Raw genomic sequence first — 17,136 nt, 5'->3', positions numbered from 1 at the left:
ACACACACACACACACACACACACACACACACACACACACACACACACACACACACACACACCCCCTTGTTTTGAAGGACATAATATATTTATCCCTTGGTTAAATTCTGCCTGACATATCTTGGACAGGCCCATTAATTTCAGTGGGATTGCACAAGGCAAGGTTTAATTCATGATCCACCTGTTACATGACACAGCTCCATGTAGTCTGTTTAAAAAGGGAAGCCTTCTTTAAGAGCTACTTTTACCCCCACAGTCTCAGGAATTACAACATTGTGGTTTTGTTGAAATAACACAATCCACATAAAATATCTTGTGGGGGCAGGGGTGAGAAAATAGGGTCTAGTTCTGCCATCCTTACTCTAATTAACATTTTGCTCCTTGGATAGGTCCTGGGGTGGTGATGAAGATGGTTGGTATTGAGACACAAAGAACATGTCCTAGCCTGGCTGCTAACAACACAAGGCTGGGCTGTCCCTTCTCTACTCCAGCTACTATTGTGCATTACATCTTTTTGCCCTGGGATGAGAGGGCTGCTAACAACTCAGAGGTGACATGCATCACTGAGTAATCTCCATGTTGCTGTGATCACCAGAATTGCTATTGAAGTAATTGTGAAATAGCTCACATTCATTTAGGAAAGGTGGTAACCACAGTATGAGTGATCTTCCAAAGAAACTCCAAAAGTTAGGTACCATTGTTCTATAGGTAATTCTCAGCCAAAATCTAGATGACTGCTCTCCTTGTGTCAAATGGTATTTTGAGTAGCTGCAAATTTACAAAGACTTATTGTAATACTTTTCCTTATGTACCTTTTCTAAGTGGTCTCATTGATTGTGATAGTTTCTGCCACACGTAATCCTATTAGAGAATGTTAAGCTGGTCTATAGAAGAAACTTTTTATGAAAGCATGACTTATTCTTTTACTATAACACTTTTGATAAAAAGTTGCAATACATCCATAAATCTTATGATTTGCTGGCTGATTCACAAAACCCCATCTAAAAGATAGACAGTGAAGCTCTGCTGGTGGTGTGCTCTGCATTTAAATTGAAATAATGTAATGTGCACTAATGTGTTTTAGTGCACAGAAACAATTCATTTGTGAAAATGACATATTTTAAAATTTGGGAAGAGAAGCTGAAAAAATGTTAGTGGTTCTGTGTCTTAGAAACCTTTGGAAATTTACTACAGACTTTTCTATTAAAGGTGTGTTCTTTATCTTTATCTGTTTCCAGGGAACCCCAAAGGTGCTATGCTGACTCACGGGAATGTGGTCGCTGATTTTTCAGGTTTTTTGAAAGTGACAGAGGTGAATACCCTGATTTGGAGAGCACTGCTACCTGCTAAGTGTATTTCATTTTGAATTTGTGGGTTACTTTGAATTCACCCAAGATGGAGAAATATCTCCATGGATGTAGGAAGTGAAATATCACTCTAAGAGCTCAATCCATTGAAAAAGAAGCAAAACTAAGCTCTCAAAGCTGAATGATGTTAGATCCTTCACAGTGCTATATTCTGGCCGTGCCCCTGCAAGATGTTGAGTACTTTTGGGAAGCACCTTCTGCTCCTTTTAAATCAATTAATTCAACTTGCAGGTTGCCAGAACCCTGCTAATATTCTAATTGGTGCTTACTACCAAAGAGAAAGTACTGTACCGTATTCCAGCAATGCTCATGCCACAAGCCAATCCCCAGGGAAAAAAATTGACAGCCTTTCCATTGTTTGTTTGATAGCATTGATTATGACTCCGATATATATATTATATGCTAACAACTGCCACCTATGAAATATATTCCAAAAATGGCCAGTAGTAATTAATTAAAAATACTTTGTTGCCTCCTGTATTTCAAAAGTACAGTGTACTATGTAATGTATGTTGAAAGTACAAACCAGCCCAGTTTTTACAGGTGTGATACACTTTGTATAGTGTATCAAGTTGCATTTGAAAACAATTATTTCTATATGGGAAATGGAACAGTTCTAGCGTGCTAAATTTAAATGAGTAAAATAATGTACTGGTATATACAGTACAGAAATCATTGACTATATATGTGAAATACCTTACCTGTAAGTAATAAACCACAGTCTTTTATCCTATTTAGAGCCAGTGCTCACAATATTACCGTACTATGTCCTGAGTCTTGCATGGAAATACTTGTGCATGTGATATGAGTGTTTCCATTAAACTCATATGCATAAGTGTTATAGCAAAATTGGGGCCTCAGTATTTTTCACTACAAAATATTGATTAGATCATTCACTGTGTAAGCACTAAGGTACAGATCTTTAGAGGTATTTATGCATTTAGTTCTTGCAGCTTTTAATGGGAGTTATGCATCCACAAGCCTTTGAGGATCTGGATTTAGGCTTGATCCTGGAAGCTCAAGTGCAGCTGACTTAAACGGAGTTAAGCAGTTTGCAGAATTGAGTTCTGTGGGTCTGATCTGATGTTCATTGACGTCAGCACAATTCTTTTCCCTGACCTCAAAGTGCACTGGATCAGTACCTAAGCCTGATTATAAATGGTTGCAGACTCGAGATTTAGTTTGTCTCAGAACTGCTGGAAACAGTACGTGTGATATCTATTGCCAATTTCTAGTATGTTTAATTGCAATAAGGAAATTGCACAAAGTATGAAAGTGTTCAAAGGGGAAAATCGTGAAATAAAATTTGGAACAAAGCAGTAAAATACCAGAGATTTGAAATCTGCAAATTTTGTACTATATCAATGAAACTTTGTGCGAGAATTGTTTTGTTCAGTGACTTTATAATGGAATTGTTTTTAAAAAATCAACTTAAATATGTTTTTCTAAAACTCTTTTGTCAAATATCAAGGAAAGACACTTTCACTGTATCTAAACATAATATTTTCATGTGTTCACCCTGGAAAAAAACTTAACCATTTTGTCCAAATATAAAACAAAGGCACAAACTATTTTTCCTTTTAGCAAAATTGGAAAAATGATGATTTTTCTCAGTAGTTGTTTTATACAGCTCTACTTATGTATCAGAAGGTCAGTTTGAAGGAACATATGGGTAAATTGGCAGTGCTTAGGATCTTAATCTGCTATATACAAGAGACTATTTGGGCTGTGAATAGATGAAAGAAGACACTGTAATACATGATCTATGCCATCAACTGACCTCAGTAGATGGTGTTAGAAACACAGGCTAAAAAGCAAGTCAACTTGAATATGTCTTTCCATGGGATAGAAACTCCTGTGGTTATACCCCAGTCCATTATACTGTGCCGTGGGTTGGCAGTTACACCAGAGCAATGGGACTGCCAGGTAGATGGTACTCTGTGTCACTAGAACCTTGTACCTTTATTGCACTGATATAACTGCTGACCATGGTGCAGGATAATGGATAATCAAGCAGCACTTTTCATAATACTATGGAATCCCTATTTTATGTAAAGGTGCTATTTTCCTTATTTTGTGCTTTTATGAGGCTAGAGCTTTTAGGCTAGATCAAGTCATCTAAGATGGGACTCAGTTGGGCTCAGGCAGTTAAATACCAAAATGGTGACCAAAAAATCCACTGTTCAGATCCTGGAGGCACCAAAATTTGCAGGACCTTTCTGTTTGCCCTGAAAGTTTTCTGGGCACCTGCAATTGAGCCCAGAACTTGTCTAATCTGAGGAGCTAGTTACCCAACACCTGTCCAGAAGCCAGAAACTCAGCAGAGAGGTGCCTGTATCCCCTGGGGGCCCTAATCCCATTGGTCTTTTAAGAGCATGCTTAACATATATTCATAGGGATAGGTCTTCTCTCAAAATATAGCTACACAGGAAGACGGGTGCTAGTACTCCTGCCTTTCATATAATAGCTGACTAGGTAAAGTACTTGTACAGGAGGAAGGAGACCCGTATCCATTTCCCTTCTCAGCCTGAGGGGTTTAAACACACAATGCTTATGTCCTAGGAGAGGGTCCCACCCACCAGAATATAAACGAGACTGGTAGAGGCTCCTTATGCCTCTTCAACTCGTGTTAGGCTATTATGCAGAAAGGACAGCAAGATACCTGTGGCCAGAGAGAAAGTGCTAAAGGGGAGCATGACCCTGTAGCGTAGTGATTAGAGAACCCACCTGAGTTCTGCTCCCTGCTACGCTTCTGGATTGTATAATGGATAAATAGACCTCCAGTTGAGGAGGACCCTGAACCTGTTTCCTGCTTCCTGTGAAGTCCCAAACCAAAAGTCCATTACATAAAATGCTGTGACCACCTCCTCCCCCAACACCTCTTAAACGAGAACAGTAAGCCCTGTTTAGGCATAGTGTGTTGGAGAGAATGCTAGGCTCTAGCTTCCTGGTGGATAGAGGAATCTGCCTGCAGCCCGCACTCAGGCTCTTTAGCGCTGGGAGGGTGGCATTTTAGGTACAGCTAGGTTCTCAGCATTTCCTATTGACCAGCATCAGCATGCTGGCTGTTCTGGATCCCCTTTTGACGTGCATAACTCTCCCCATGCATAGGGAGCTTAGGCACCTAACTCTGGGCTCCAGGTTACGGCGCCAACCATGTAGGTACAGGTACTCCTCACTTAATGTCGTCCTGGTTAATGCTGTGTCATTATTATGTCACCGATCTATTAGAGAACATACTTGTTTAAAGTCGTGCAAAGTTCGATTATAACGTTGTTTGGCCACCACCTACTAGTCGGTAACTACTGTGACATAATTGGATTCACTTAACATCGTTTCACTTTAAGTCGCATTTTTCAAGAAGGTAACTACGATGTTAAGCGAGGAGTAGCCGTATCTATGTCCCTTACTGGACTTTGATAAATTTGAGCACAATAAAGGAAAATAAGGAGACAAAATCCTTGGATTATTTATATATATTTTTTCTCACTTCTCCCACTCTTGTGGGGCAGTGAGAAAGTCCATGCTGAAAATCAGGAGAAGCACTAACAAATAATGATTGCACCAGAATAATCCAATGTGCTATTCTAACTAAAATCAATCATTAACCACCGGAAGAAAAATTCTTTCCCTGTCAATCTAATGCTCTGACTCTTCAATTAGATCCACACAGGTGGAACTTTGTACACCCAGAGAGCTCCACTAACTTCAGTGGGGCCCACATTAGGCATAAAAGTTCACCTGCATGGACCCAACTGCAAGATCATTACTATAACTAAGGAAAAAAAACCCAAGCCTTTGTAGTATAAAACTTTTGATAACAGTTTTCTGCTTAATAGGTACCGTTTGTAAGCCCAATCTTCGAACTTAAGCACCCAGGCTAGGGGCCAGATGTCAGCTGTGTTAAGGTCACTCTACGCTAGCAGAATGGCACAAAGTAACCTTAAATGCTGCCCGAGTGGGACAACTGAAGGCTCCAGTGCGGTGAAGGAACACTGAGCTGTTATAAATTTGGGATAGCTGGGTTTCAAGCAAGCACCCCTTAGTTAGGGTTGGGTGATGTTCTTTAATGTGAATAGTCAATTCTCTGAAAAATGCAGTTTCAAGTTCCTAAAAAATATTAATAAATTCAAATTGAATTTGGTGGCTAGTTTCAGCCAAAAGAAAAAAAAGAAAAAGAAAAAGTCAAGATATTTTAAATTCAAAGCTGAGCCTAATTTAATTGTAAAAAGATGAAAACACTGGCTACACAATGACAATTTCGGACTGAAACATTTTGTTCCAACCAAAAAGAATTTTTTGCATTTTCTTTTTCAGTGACTAAAGCCAACAACATTTTGTTTCTCGTTAAACCCCAATTAAATTATTTTTGGCTTCCGGCACCAAACTGAAACATTAACTATTTGGACAAGTCTGTGTCTGAGCCCTGGCTCAGAGACGTTTTGTGTATGTCTACACTGCATACCTGGTGCTACTCTTAAGCTTCCTCTGCCACCATAATCCGGCTCAGTTGACAGAGCTCTTAAGGTCGCCTATAGGACATAGTTCTGGAGTGGTTTTGCCACTGGTTTTCCAAGTTTGGCCTATGCAAGCAAGAATGGATGGGCAGGGCATGCTTGAGAGTGGGTATCTGCAGTAGCATTGAGGACATGGTGTAGAATACACCCTTTGTGACCAGCTGGGGAAGGACACATTATTTCAGGGCCCAGAAAAGATGGGAAGCCAGAGCAGAACATGCTTCGCCAGCCCCCAGGTGGTTCTCCTAGAACTGCCTTATCGCATACTGGGAGTCAGCTTAGGCCATGGCCAACCGCAGTATGGAGGAAAGTGCAAAAGTGTTCGAGGATCCTTTGCCTCTTTCCATCTCAGCTGCACAGCGGGTGAGTAGAAGCATGTGTGTGAACTCGGCACAGCTGAGGATTCTGACCATAACATTCAGATCCTGACTCTGGATGTTTCAACAGGCACTTGAGTGCCCAGAAAACCTTTTTTTTCTGAGCTAAAGGATCACTCAAGAGTGCATATCTTGATTAAAAACCTCTGTCTGAAAATTGGGCTCCTCCTCAGAATTAGCACCTGTTTACCATATGATTCGAATAAATCTAAATACACCTCCTGCAGCGGAGAGAGGTCTCTGCTGCTCTTTGTGTGCATCCTCATGCTTTTTAAGACTCCTACTAACATAGTTTCATTAATGTCATGGCCTAACGCTTCACTTTGTATGCTGCTCTCTTTCTCTCTTGATGATCTTTACCCTTTTGCTCCTCTGGTGCCATTTTTCTTTTTATTGTTTTATGACTTTCTTGTTGTCTTCCTGTCAGTGTTTCTTTCCTTTCTGTCTCCCATGCCCTTCACCTGCAGAAAGTGATCTTTCCGAGACAGGACGATGTGCTCATCTCCTTCCTGCCTCTGGCTCACATGTTTGAAAGAGTTATACAGGTAAGAAACCTGTTTGAACTGACTGGGCCTTGTGGGGCTCCTTGTGTTTTCTTCCAGAGTCAGTGGTCTCCTACTTGTGAGGATGTACACATATCCTATTTGCCTTTAGCACACATGTTTGAGAGAATGGTACAGGTAAGGTCCTAGCCTCTGTGGAAGTTATCTTTTTCCACACAAAAAAATAAAAGAGTAACTGTAGCAAAATTAGTGATGATATGCTGTGAAATGCAAATAGTTTGTACTCCAAAAGGTGTCTTGGGCACAGCACCAAGGCTCCGATTCTGATCTCAGCTACACGAGACTCTCTAGAGTTGCCTTGGATGATAGCAGTGTATATGACATCAGGATATTGCCATTGGTACATGTGCAACAATCGTTACCTGCATGATTTTTGGCGGGGCAGGTCTTCAAAATATTATAGGACCATTACTCATGGCAGTAGAAATAATTTTATCAGCTGAAATATTTTATTGTGTAAATAAGCAGAGTTATGAACACTTGCAGAAACTTAAAAGCAGGAAATGTTTGTGGCAGGCCAGCTTGTCATGTGCAATAAATAGAAGCTGTCATCTCTTGGAAATAATGGCAAGCAGAGCTGATAACTCATGGCAGCCCGCAGAAGTGGCTTGCTGGCTTTCCCAGTCAGACAGGTGGTAGCTTGTGCTACAACCCCTGTGTTGTGCATGGGATCAGATTAGATGTTCACTATGGTCACTCCTGGCCTAAAAATCTGCATTAGCAATTGGGTTTGGGTCTGGATTCATTTCTAATTTTAAACTTTCTCACAGTTCAGGGATGACTTAAGTTTGATCTGAGTCTATACTTTTTGTCACAATCCACAATTTTCCAAAGCTTTAGTAACATATATGTCAGACGTAAACTACTCACTGCTAGATTAAGAAATGCATATTTTAGAAATATGTGATTCACAAAGGATTTACAGTCCAGAATAGCATGTAAATTACACATAAATCTCAATTCCCAGGACAGTTTGGTAACTCAACAACGATTTATGTGATGGCTTTCTTGTGTTATACAAATCAGACTTGCCAGGAGGTATTGTCAAAAATATTGAGGATTACAAAATCCTGTGACCTAGAAACATTTGAAAGAACTCACAGGATGTTACTATATAAAAGAAGCATCTGCCTGTCAGTCATTAAGTAGCTAAGGGTAAAAAGCACAACTACTTCCAGTGCAAAACTTCCTTTATTAGACAAAGGTGTTCAAAAAAGCATAAAAATCAACTTTTAAAAGACTCTTTTAACATTTATGTGGCAAATAGAATAGCGATTCTCTGATTTCAGGCACTTTTATGCATTCTTCAAATGAATGCGAGCTCCTAAGATTAAACCTCCATAGCCCACCTACTCAATTTTTTAAGTGCTGTGTCCATGACTGCCTTTTCCCATATGGATTTTTAAATTTCTTCCTCCTTTGCCTATGCATTACAGCTTGTGAATTAGACAGGGTGATATTCTTAAAACCACAACCTCATATTTATAAAATACATATAGTGTTAAAAGTCAATAATCTGTACATAGAGTTTCTCTGAGTAGGGTTGAAAAAACAGAATATAGGCATTCAGTTGCAAAGGGAATAGCACAAAAAAGCTCATAACTCTTTAAGGAACTTTTCTTTGCTTAAGCTATTTTGAGAGAGAGAAACTATGCCAAAATAATTGTATGCATTTCATTTGAATTTTGAAAAGCAGTGTTAGAGCATTTGACTAGGACTCAGGAGACCTGGGTTCTGCAACTGTCTGCCTGGAAAACTAGTTTGCCTCAGTTTCCTCACCTGTAAAAATGGGGCCATGATACCCATTTCATTTGTGTAGTGTTTTGAGGTCCACTAATGAACGGCACTAGGCAGCATTATCATCTCAGAAAGATCATTGTAAAATACCATTCTGGGATTTCACATTTACCTCTTGTCATTCTAAACCAAAATTTGCCTGTTGTCAAGTTAAAAGATGTTAGGTGAAATCCTGGTGCCTTTGAAGTTTTGTCATTGATTTCAGTGAGACTAGAGGGTTTCACTTGTTATTCCGAAGTCCCAGCACTGTGAACTCAGGAATCTAATAAAGATAAAAGCTATCATCCTTGCATGGTATATAGCAAAGTAGTTCTATTGATGTCATTGAAATGATGCTAATATCTACTGGATGAAGATCTGCCCTCCTCCCCAGTGTTTCCTTTCTGGCTGGTGCATCACCACTGGGACTGAAGAATTATGCACTTAGAACCTGGGTGACAGATTGCTGTATGGTCCTGGACAGACTCCAGATCCCCTTCTAAAAATAGTATTGTCTCTACAGTTCTAAGAACAATGTAGAGTAGTGACAAAACCCTGTATTTTAGTTTGTCAACTAACTAGCTATGACTGATTATAGTATACAAACAGAACAGCTTTAATGAGTATGCAAACAGTGCTATTTTTATATACTTCTAAAACTGCAATTTAATCGTTCAGTGGCCATCTATGTACAATCTATACTTTGCAGAATACAGTGCATAAATCAAAGGCTGTTTAGGTCATATTCAAAATGAAGCTATATAGGTCTAAAATGCTGTAGTCACTATGAAGATAAAACTCCCTTTGAAGAGGGAACTCCCCTCTTCATACACAGAATTTGTCCTGTATGTAACAACTCATAGAATAACATATTATTATGGGCCATCTGTTGTCCATGTTACTTTTTAGTTAAAACAACAGAATTGCTAACTCTGGAAGAATCAGCTGTTTCCCTACTGGGAAACAACTTTTCCATGTTTCTTAAGATGCATTTCTTTATTATTAATAGGTTCTTACACTATGAGCTGTTATGAGTAGGTCTGGGATTTCTTTATCCCAGAGGTCAGGGCTGATCCAATATTTTGCTTTAGGTCTTTCTCTAATTTAAGGAGAAAAAAGCCCAAACAGCCTTTCTGTATATTAGCATGGCACAAGAGACATTTAAAGAATCCACCTGGATTTATTGAAAAAATCGTTCCTCCTATAAATATTATCTAATTAAATATTATGTTCAGCTAACAGCCAATAGCTATTCTTTTGAACCAGGGCAGTAATTCTGCATCACTCTGAGTGTTACTGATCCCAGGAGAATCACCTTAAGATAGAAAAATACTCATGGGACCTGACACCTACTCTCCCAGCTGCCAGAGCCAAGAGGCAAAGCAGAACTCTGGCTGATCTATGTGGCATCTGGTATAATTGGGAGCAGGCGTCTGGCTGATTTAGCCTGTGCAGGAGACTCACCCAAGCTACTTTTAGCTCAGTTTTAAGAGATAGTGCTCTTTGCTCCCCTGTTATTTCAGTAGCACAAACATTGTGTTTAGTACAGGAAACTGGGGGCATACATCCCATTCACTAACTTGGAGTTACATGACTGCACTGGCACTGACTGCTTTGGAATTGTAGTATGGCTTAAGGTAGGGCAAGATGTTCAAAGGCACGAATGAGACAGGTGTCCAACTCTTGATGATTTCCTATGGGAGCTGAGTACCTGACTGCCCTTTGTGTCTTGAAAAACTCCCACTGTGCCACCAAAAATCCATTAAATTCAGAAATATATAAAACTACTAGCAACAGTGCTGCAGAGCTTTGAAAACACAGCAACATAGTATGTTACAGTGCTACACAGAGTAAGTGAAATGTTGAATTATCAAGCTAAACTCTAAATAGCCTTTATTGATTTCCAGTAATATTATTTTAAATGTATTTTAAAACCTATTCACAAAATTAAAAAAAAGCCTAAACAAAGACATTAGGTATGGTAACTTAGCCTGTGCAGCATTCCATGTTGCAGTAGCTAGACTACCACTACTAGGCTTCTGCAGCTGCAGTATAGATATTAGGGGTATGTAAAGCAGGCTGTATTTAATTCAGATTCGGCCTAATTTGGGGAACAGTGATTCGATCTGTTGCTTTGGATCACTGTCCCAATTCAATTCAGCCAAAGTCAAATCTGAAGATTCGATTCCGATTCGGAGAATCAGTGGTTTGGCCGTGGACACAGCTTTAAAGTTTTCTTCTACATACCTCGAGGTACCAGGCGCGGCTTGTGAATGCTGCAAGGGTGGGACAGATGGAGTGTCCCACGGGAGCGTGGGGGGTCTGCTGCTGAGCATGAGGGGGACCCTCCTGCCCCCCCAACTCAGTGATTGACTACGGGGGGACCCCGGGTGCCCCACTAGACCCAGGAAGCACCAGTTGTCGAGCCAGAGGGTGGGGTGGGGTGGGGGTCCCCTATGCGCTCCCCGGCAGACCCGGAAGTGGACTGGAAGTGCTGCTGGTCCACTTCTGGGTCTGCCACTGAGCATGCTGGGAACCCCGCCATGCTCCTGTGGGATGCTCCATCTGCCCCACCATCTCAGCATTCAGGTGCCACCTGCCACCTTGAGGTGTGTAGAAAAAACCTATAAAGCTGTGTCTGTGTCCAAATCATTGAATCTCTCTGAATCTCTCCAAATTAATTTGGAGAGATTAAAGAGTCCTCTGATTTGATTTGGAGATTTGGCCGCTGAATTGGGCCGAATCTCCGCCAGATCGAATCAGCGACCAAAGCTTCGCACAGGCCTAATAGGTATGTCCATAGTGTGAGCTGTGATTATTTTCCCTGCTGGTTCTTTGCTTGAGATTTGCAAGCATCAGGGGGATCTTCAAGGCTCCACGTTGCACCCAGAAAAGGAAACTTTTTCAAAGTCTGGAAAGTTAGAAACTGGTTTAACATTTGCCTCATAATTCAGTATCTCTATAGTCCTCCTGGCTTCTGTGAGCCAGAAGCATGCATGACCTGACGGCAGGACTAAAACCTGGGTCCTTCACTTTATGCATGTCCAAACTGTCATCTGTTTTCCCCCTGCTTCAAAGGAAATGCATATTGGGTCATAGTTGTTCCAACTGCTAATTGCAGATGTTGTTGGAGGACATTAAAAGGCACAAAGAAAACCTCTTTTAACTGCAACGGACCAGTATAGAGATTTCATGAAGTTTAGTCCATAAGAGACTAATGTTTTCATCGCCCCAGAATATAAAGTGAATGTAAAGAAAATAGCAGGCACCAGGATGTGGAAGCCCAGGCTGGTTATCAGCATATTGATTTCTAGAATCAAATATCACCCTAATGCTGTCCCAAGGGACGTTTCTAGAACATGCCCTATTGCCAGAAAATATACTCACAGTCTGACTTCCTAGCCTGTAATCTGTGATCTGAGCTCGTACAACCCACTATTTCTGCATATAGTGCACCCTTCACCATGTGGTTTAGATGTTTATAAAACCACACTTTAGCCACAACAATTAATCCAGTCTTAGGAAAAGCTTTAAATAGAGAGAAGGGACAACTTGCCACAAGGAACAGAAACAAAAAAATAACATGTATCCCTTTTTCCCATATTGCAGTCTGTAGTATATTGCCATGGGGGGCGAATTGGATTCTTTCAAGGAGACATCCGCCTCTTATCTGATGATATGAAAGCATTGCGTCCGACCATCTTTCCTGTCGTACCAAGACTATTAAATAGAATGTATGATAAGGTGGGTTTAATCTGTTTATAGCAATGAAGTTGATTGCTGCCTCACGCTACCCTGAGAGACTTTCTTTATCTGGGTTTTTCCCCCCCAACATTGTGAACTGGCGTTTTTTCTGTACCTCAGTTGCCTTAGACTCAGTCTTCAGATGGTGCAAACTGCCATAAACCCTTCTGCAGTCACTGAAGTTATGCTGATTTACACTCATTGAGGATTTGGTCCTGATCCTGTTAGTGCAAGTCATTGGTGACATACCAGGGGCTTCAGTGGTACAAAATCAAGAGCCAAGACAAATCTGAATCCAAGACAGATGAGCCAATACTTTCTGTTCCCTTAAACCTGTGCTGGAGCTAGGTCCTCCCTCTTTACTGGGAGGGACAGTAGAAGGATGGGCAAGAATAAAAAAAGTATAAAGATTTGAACCCTGCAGCCTCCAGCTGACTTTTTGGCAAAAAATCCTTCGTGCTTCAAGACATTGGTGTAAGCAACCCTTAGAGAATATTAGAGAGGACCTCTAGGGATCTTAGAGAGCCCATCTAGTGGCCATTTTTATTGTGTGTGACCACCTTAGAATATTATCCTTGAGGAAAGAGCTGGATCTACACCACAAACTACTGACCCACATTTTTCTCATGTGCCAGGGTTTCTGGCTTCTCAAGACAGAGAGGCTCTAATCTGGAGATCCAGTTTGTGGTGCTGTCTGATGAAACACAAGGAAACATGGTCTTTAGCACCTCAGATACGAGCAGTACTAGTTGTCTGAGCTGTCATTATATTCCAGTTGCTCATCTCTTGTCCAGCTCTCATGGTTTTACTTAACCATAATATTATGCCTATCATAGAAATCCTGTAGAAGCACTCATCATGCAAAGGTAGTCAAACCTTCTAGTTTCTCAACTTCTCCTTTTTCTTCTAAGAGAAGGGTAACCATCATTCAGAATGGATTGAAGCAAAACATCGTTTGAAATATTACTGTACTGGTGTATTAATTACATTGTTGGTATAGGAGCAATACTTTCAGTGACATGAGCAGAGTTTATCTACTTAAACTGATTCTTTAATGTAAGGATATGGTGCTTGATGTTTTCTTTCTTATTTGGTTATGTTTTGTGCCATTCTGCCTTCTCTCAGATCTTTAGCCAAGCAGATACCCCAGTAAAGCGCTGGCTTCTGGAATTTGCTGCCAAACGTAAAAAGGCAGAAGTTCGAAGTGGAATCATTAGAAATGACAGTTTGTGGGACAAACTTTTCTTCAATAAAATACAGGTAACGATTTGAAAAAGTAAATGTGAGCAGTAACTCAAGAAATAGATGGAGCAAAGCTTTGCAATGTCTGCCAGAGACATTCCCGCGACCCCCATCAATTAGCTTTCAGTTAAAGTTCAATACCAACACGGCATACTTCAATGTTCCAGTGAATCACGAAATGGGGCATGATATCATTTTCAAGGATTGTCACAAAGAGAAGTAGCTTATCTCTGACGAAAATGAGTTTAACAGACTTGTTTTCTTATGGATTTCTGTCACGTACATCACCGAGCCTTCTTCAGACCCAGCCACTGGATATAACCGTTTTTCCCCACTCAAGCTCAGCTTTTATTTGTAGCAACAAAGCACCAGGCAAGATGAAATAAAATAGGTCATAGGAGAGAGCAAAGTACTTGTTTTATATGTAGGCCTGTTCCAAAGGCCCTTGAAAGTCTCCCATTGATTTCAATGAACTGAAGAGCAGAGACTGGGTCACCATATATCCCAAAGGGTTATTTGTTTCCTAGGAAATTCCACATTAAGTCATAAAAGGGACACCTGCATTTAATACTCTTCTCACACAGCATATTAAACTTACAGTTTAATAAGTGAGAAAGGAGAACAAAATGCCATCGGCCCGATATGAGCATTCAGAACATGCCAGCTGTTTGCCGCAAATCCCCTTAGTAAAACAATCGTCAATCAGATAAGCCTCTGACGCGCTGCACTGCTACAGGACATGCTGCTTAAATTAATTTTTTGTAATTGGATGTCTTAGCCAGTGCTATGTCACTTTATTTTTACATTAGAGAAATTGATTGCAGCTTTCATCTGCAGACTGCTCATTTTCAGCCTGCAAAGATAACAGATTTCATAGGATGCAGACTAGGCAGGCACGTGTCTTGACACACACGAGACAAATCATATTGATTCAAGGTCTGGTCAGAACGATGACATCCTTTCACTTCAGAGTCCAAGATTTTTTTAATCTTTACTTTTTTGACTCTTTGCATCATTAAAAAGTGACAAAAGGGGTTAAGGTGACACCACCTACAAATATCTGAAAGACTTCAGAGAGGCTTCTGGGGGGGACTGGGATCTGGCCAGTCTGAGTCACCTGCAAACCTGGGACTTTATAGTGTGGACTAGTCTTAAGGATGATCATGATATTCCTCTCATTTATTTGAATATAGGGTAGTCAAAGCACATAGACAAGTTTTCTCTGAGGCATTTCTGGGGGCTGTTTCTAGTTCAGATATATCCAGTCATTGATTTTTCTTTTAAGCTTTGTCTGAATGTCTGTGCTCATAATGGCAGACAAAGAGGTCAGTTCCAGGGTTGCCAACTGTCTGTAAACTTATGGACAATCCATTAAAAAAAGGCTTAAAACTTCTGTCCATAAAGTCTGTAAAAAAAAAAAAAAAAAAAAAAGAAGAAGAAATAATTGAGCCATCCACAAAATAACTAAGCAACCAGACAGAGCAGAGCTTGTTGGACAATAACTTTGTTCTTGAACTATAACTTTAATTTGGATCTAAGTAATAAAGATTTGATCCCATAGAGGAAGCTCCAAGGGTCATACTAATTTAAATGGTGTGAGCCAGTTTTTTGTCTTGTCTTTCGCTTCCTTTACCTGACAGGCGAGCCTTGGTGGGTGTGTTAGGATGATTGTAACTGGAGCTGCCCCTGCTTCTCCTACTGTTTTGGGCTTCCTTCGGGCAGCGCTTGGATGTCAGGTAGGCTATACCTGCCTGATTGTCAGAAACGTTGTGTTATAGCCAGTAATTTTGTTATTGTTAAGGAAATAGGGGAAACCTATTTTTTAAAGGGCATGACCAAGATGAACAGCAGAGTTCGGTTCTGGATCTTTTTGCAAATTTGGGACTGTTTGTATCTAAGGTTGGTGCTTGGGTCCATCTCTGGAAAGACGTTAAGGATACAGTGGTGTGACTTGTGCTACAAAATCAGGGTGCCTGTACACAAGCCAGGAGGCTGCTCTGACACACTGTAATTACGGCATGTTGGAGCAGACTTGATTAACTGAGTCTGCTGGGGCATGCTACTTAGCGTGTGTTTCAGAATTGGCGGGGGGGAGTTGTTTTAACTAAAACATGTTCGAGCTTTAGATTGAGCAACCCCACTGCCATTTTCAAGCACAGGGACACTGATACATGAGACACATGGGGACGCTTTAATTAGAGCCGCTCTTGGAGTTGCTCTAGTTAAAGCGCCCCCTCCACCCCGCCTCATCCCCGAAGCATATGTAAAAACACCCTCAGTGTTTAAAGTTACCGTTAGTGAGAATCAGTTTAGAAAACAGAGGAACTTTGGATAACTTCTCTCTGAGGCACTGAATACCAAATGTCATAAAAGTTATCCTGTCTCCTGGAAAGAAGATGCTGGCTGCACCATTTGCTGTAAAATCCAGGCAGACATCTCACCTGCCCAGAATACTGCTCTGGTGTTCAGCAATGCAAGGAGGAAAAGGGGAATAATCAGTGACCTCCAGAACTAAATGCTCTTCTCTTAAGCCAGAAGCAACAAGTTTCCAAAAGGCTGGTCTTCAAAAATGTGCTGCTTCTTATTGCAAAAAATGTTTGTTTGTTTTTCTCATAGTTAAACTTATTACTTTATTCGAGGAAAAACTGTAGGAATTGTTCTTTCCTGCCTCTATTTTCAGATCCTTATTGTCTTGTGTATTTGTGATAATATATAACATTTCATGTACAATGAGATCTAGCGAAGATTTACCCGTATTAAATATCAATCTATTGTGGCATAAATCCAAAGCACTGTGCATCAAGAAAAAAATGCTCAGTGATTTATTTTTTTTTGATCTGCAACATTCAAATTATATCTCCAACTTAACATTTATACATCTCTTTCTCAGGTTTATGAAGGCTATGGTCAAACAGAGTGCACTGCTGGGTGTACCTTTACTACTCCAGGTGACTGGACATCAGGTAAAAATTATAGTCCGTTAATCTCCAAAAAGAAAAATCTGTTTATTTTGAATGTTTTGAGCCATAATACAAAAGGGTACTATAAGAGAGTTTAGCACTGTGCTGAATAATATCAAGTGAATTGGATGTTCATTACAGCGAAGCATTAGCAGCACTATCTTAAAGCCATTCTGATCAGATGCTATTTAAGTTTCCCTACAAAGATTTCAAATTGTGCATTAAACCCTGATCTGCAGTAGCTCCCGCCCTCCAGCTCCAGACCTGCTAATCCTTTTGAATTGTATGGTGTGTTTGCTCTATGTACCACTGGAACAAAGTTGTAACCACATAATTCGCATTCATTTATGACTAAATCAAATGCTCGGTAATGGGAAGAGCATGAGATATGGCTTAGGGTCAGCCTATTCGAGAGAGACTACATTACCACCCTTTCAAACCTTTTGGCTCTTACGATTACTAATATAATTAGATGAAAACCATCAGTCATGGCAATGCTCAGCAAATCATAAATAAAAGTAGTGCAGTAAGAGTCATCATCTATATATATAGAAAGTTTTTGGAACACACATGATCAAATTCATTTAAAT

The 17,136-nt window shown here is 40.3% G+C and overlaps 1 protein-coding gene across 4 annotated transcripts in view; it reads left to right on the top strand.

Annotated features, from left to right (window-relative positions):
* Positions 1-17,136, top strand: part of ACSL6 (acyl-CoA synthetase long-chain family member 6) — a 138,360-nt gene that overhangs the window by 98,975 nt on the left and 22,249 nt on the right. For 3 of the 4 annotated variants that reach the window (XM_019506323.1, XM_019506322.1, XM_019506321.1), the window contains exons 10-15: positions 1,239-1,312; positions 6,864-6,941; positions 12,210-12,344; positions 13,470-13,604; positions 15,227-15,322; positions 16,477-16,549. In XM_019506323.1, the coding sequence (XP_019361868.1) occupies positions 1,239-1,312; positions 6,864-6,941; positions 12,210-12,344; positions 13,470-13,604; positions 15,227-15,322; positions 16,477-16,549 (591 nt within the window). Of the gene's footprint in view, positions 1-1,238; positions 1,313-6,728; positions 6,807-6,863; positions 6,942-12,209; positions 12,345-13,469; positions 13,605-15,226; positions 15,323-16,476; positions 16,550-17,136 lie in introns of all 4 variants that reach the window. The other variant, XM_019506320.1, reaches the window with a different exon arrangement.

Source organism: Gavialis gangeticus, unplaced genomic scaffold (genome assembly GCF_001723915.1).
Source record: "Gavialis gangeticus isolate Ggan-Ray unplaced genomic scaffold, GavGan_comp1, whole genome shotgun sequence".
NCBI lineage: Eukaryota > Metazoa > Chordata > Crocodylia > Gavialidae > Gavialis > Gavialis gangeticus.
Note: the sequence above shows the minus strand (reverse complement) of the source record. Positions and strands in the feature narration are given on the sequence as shown.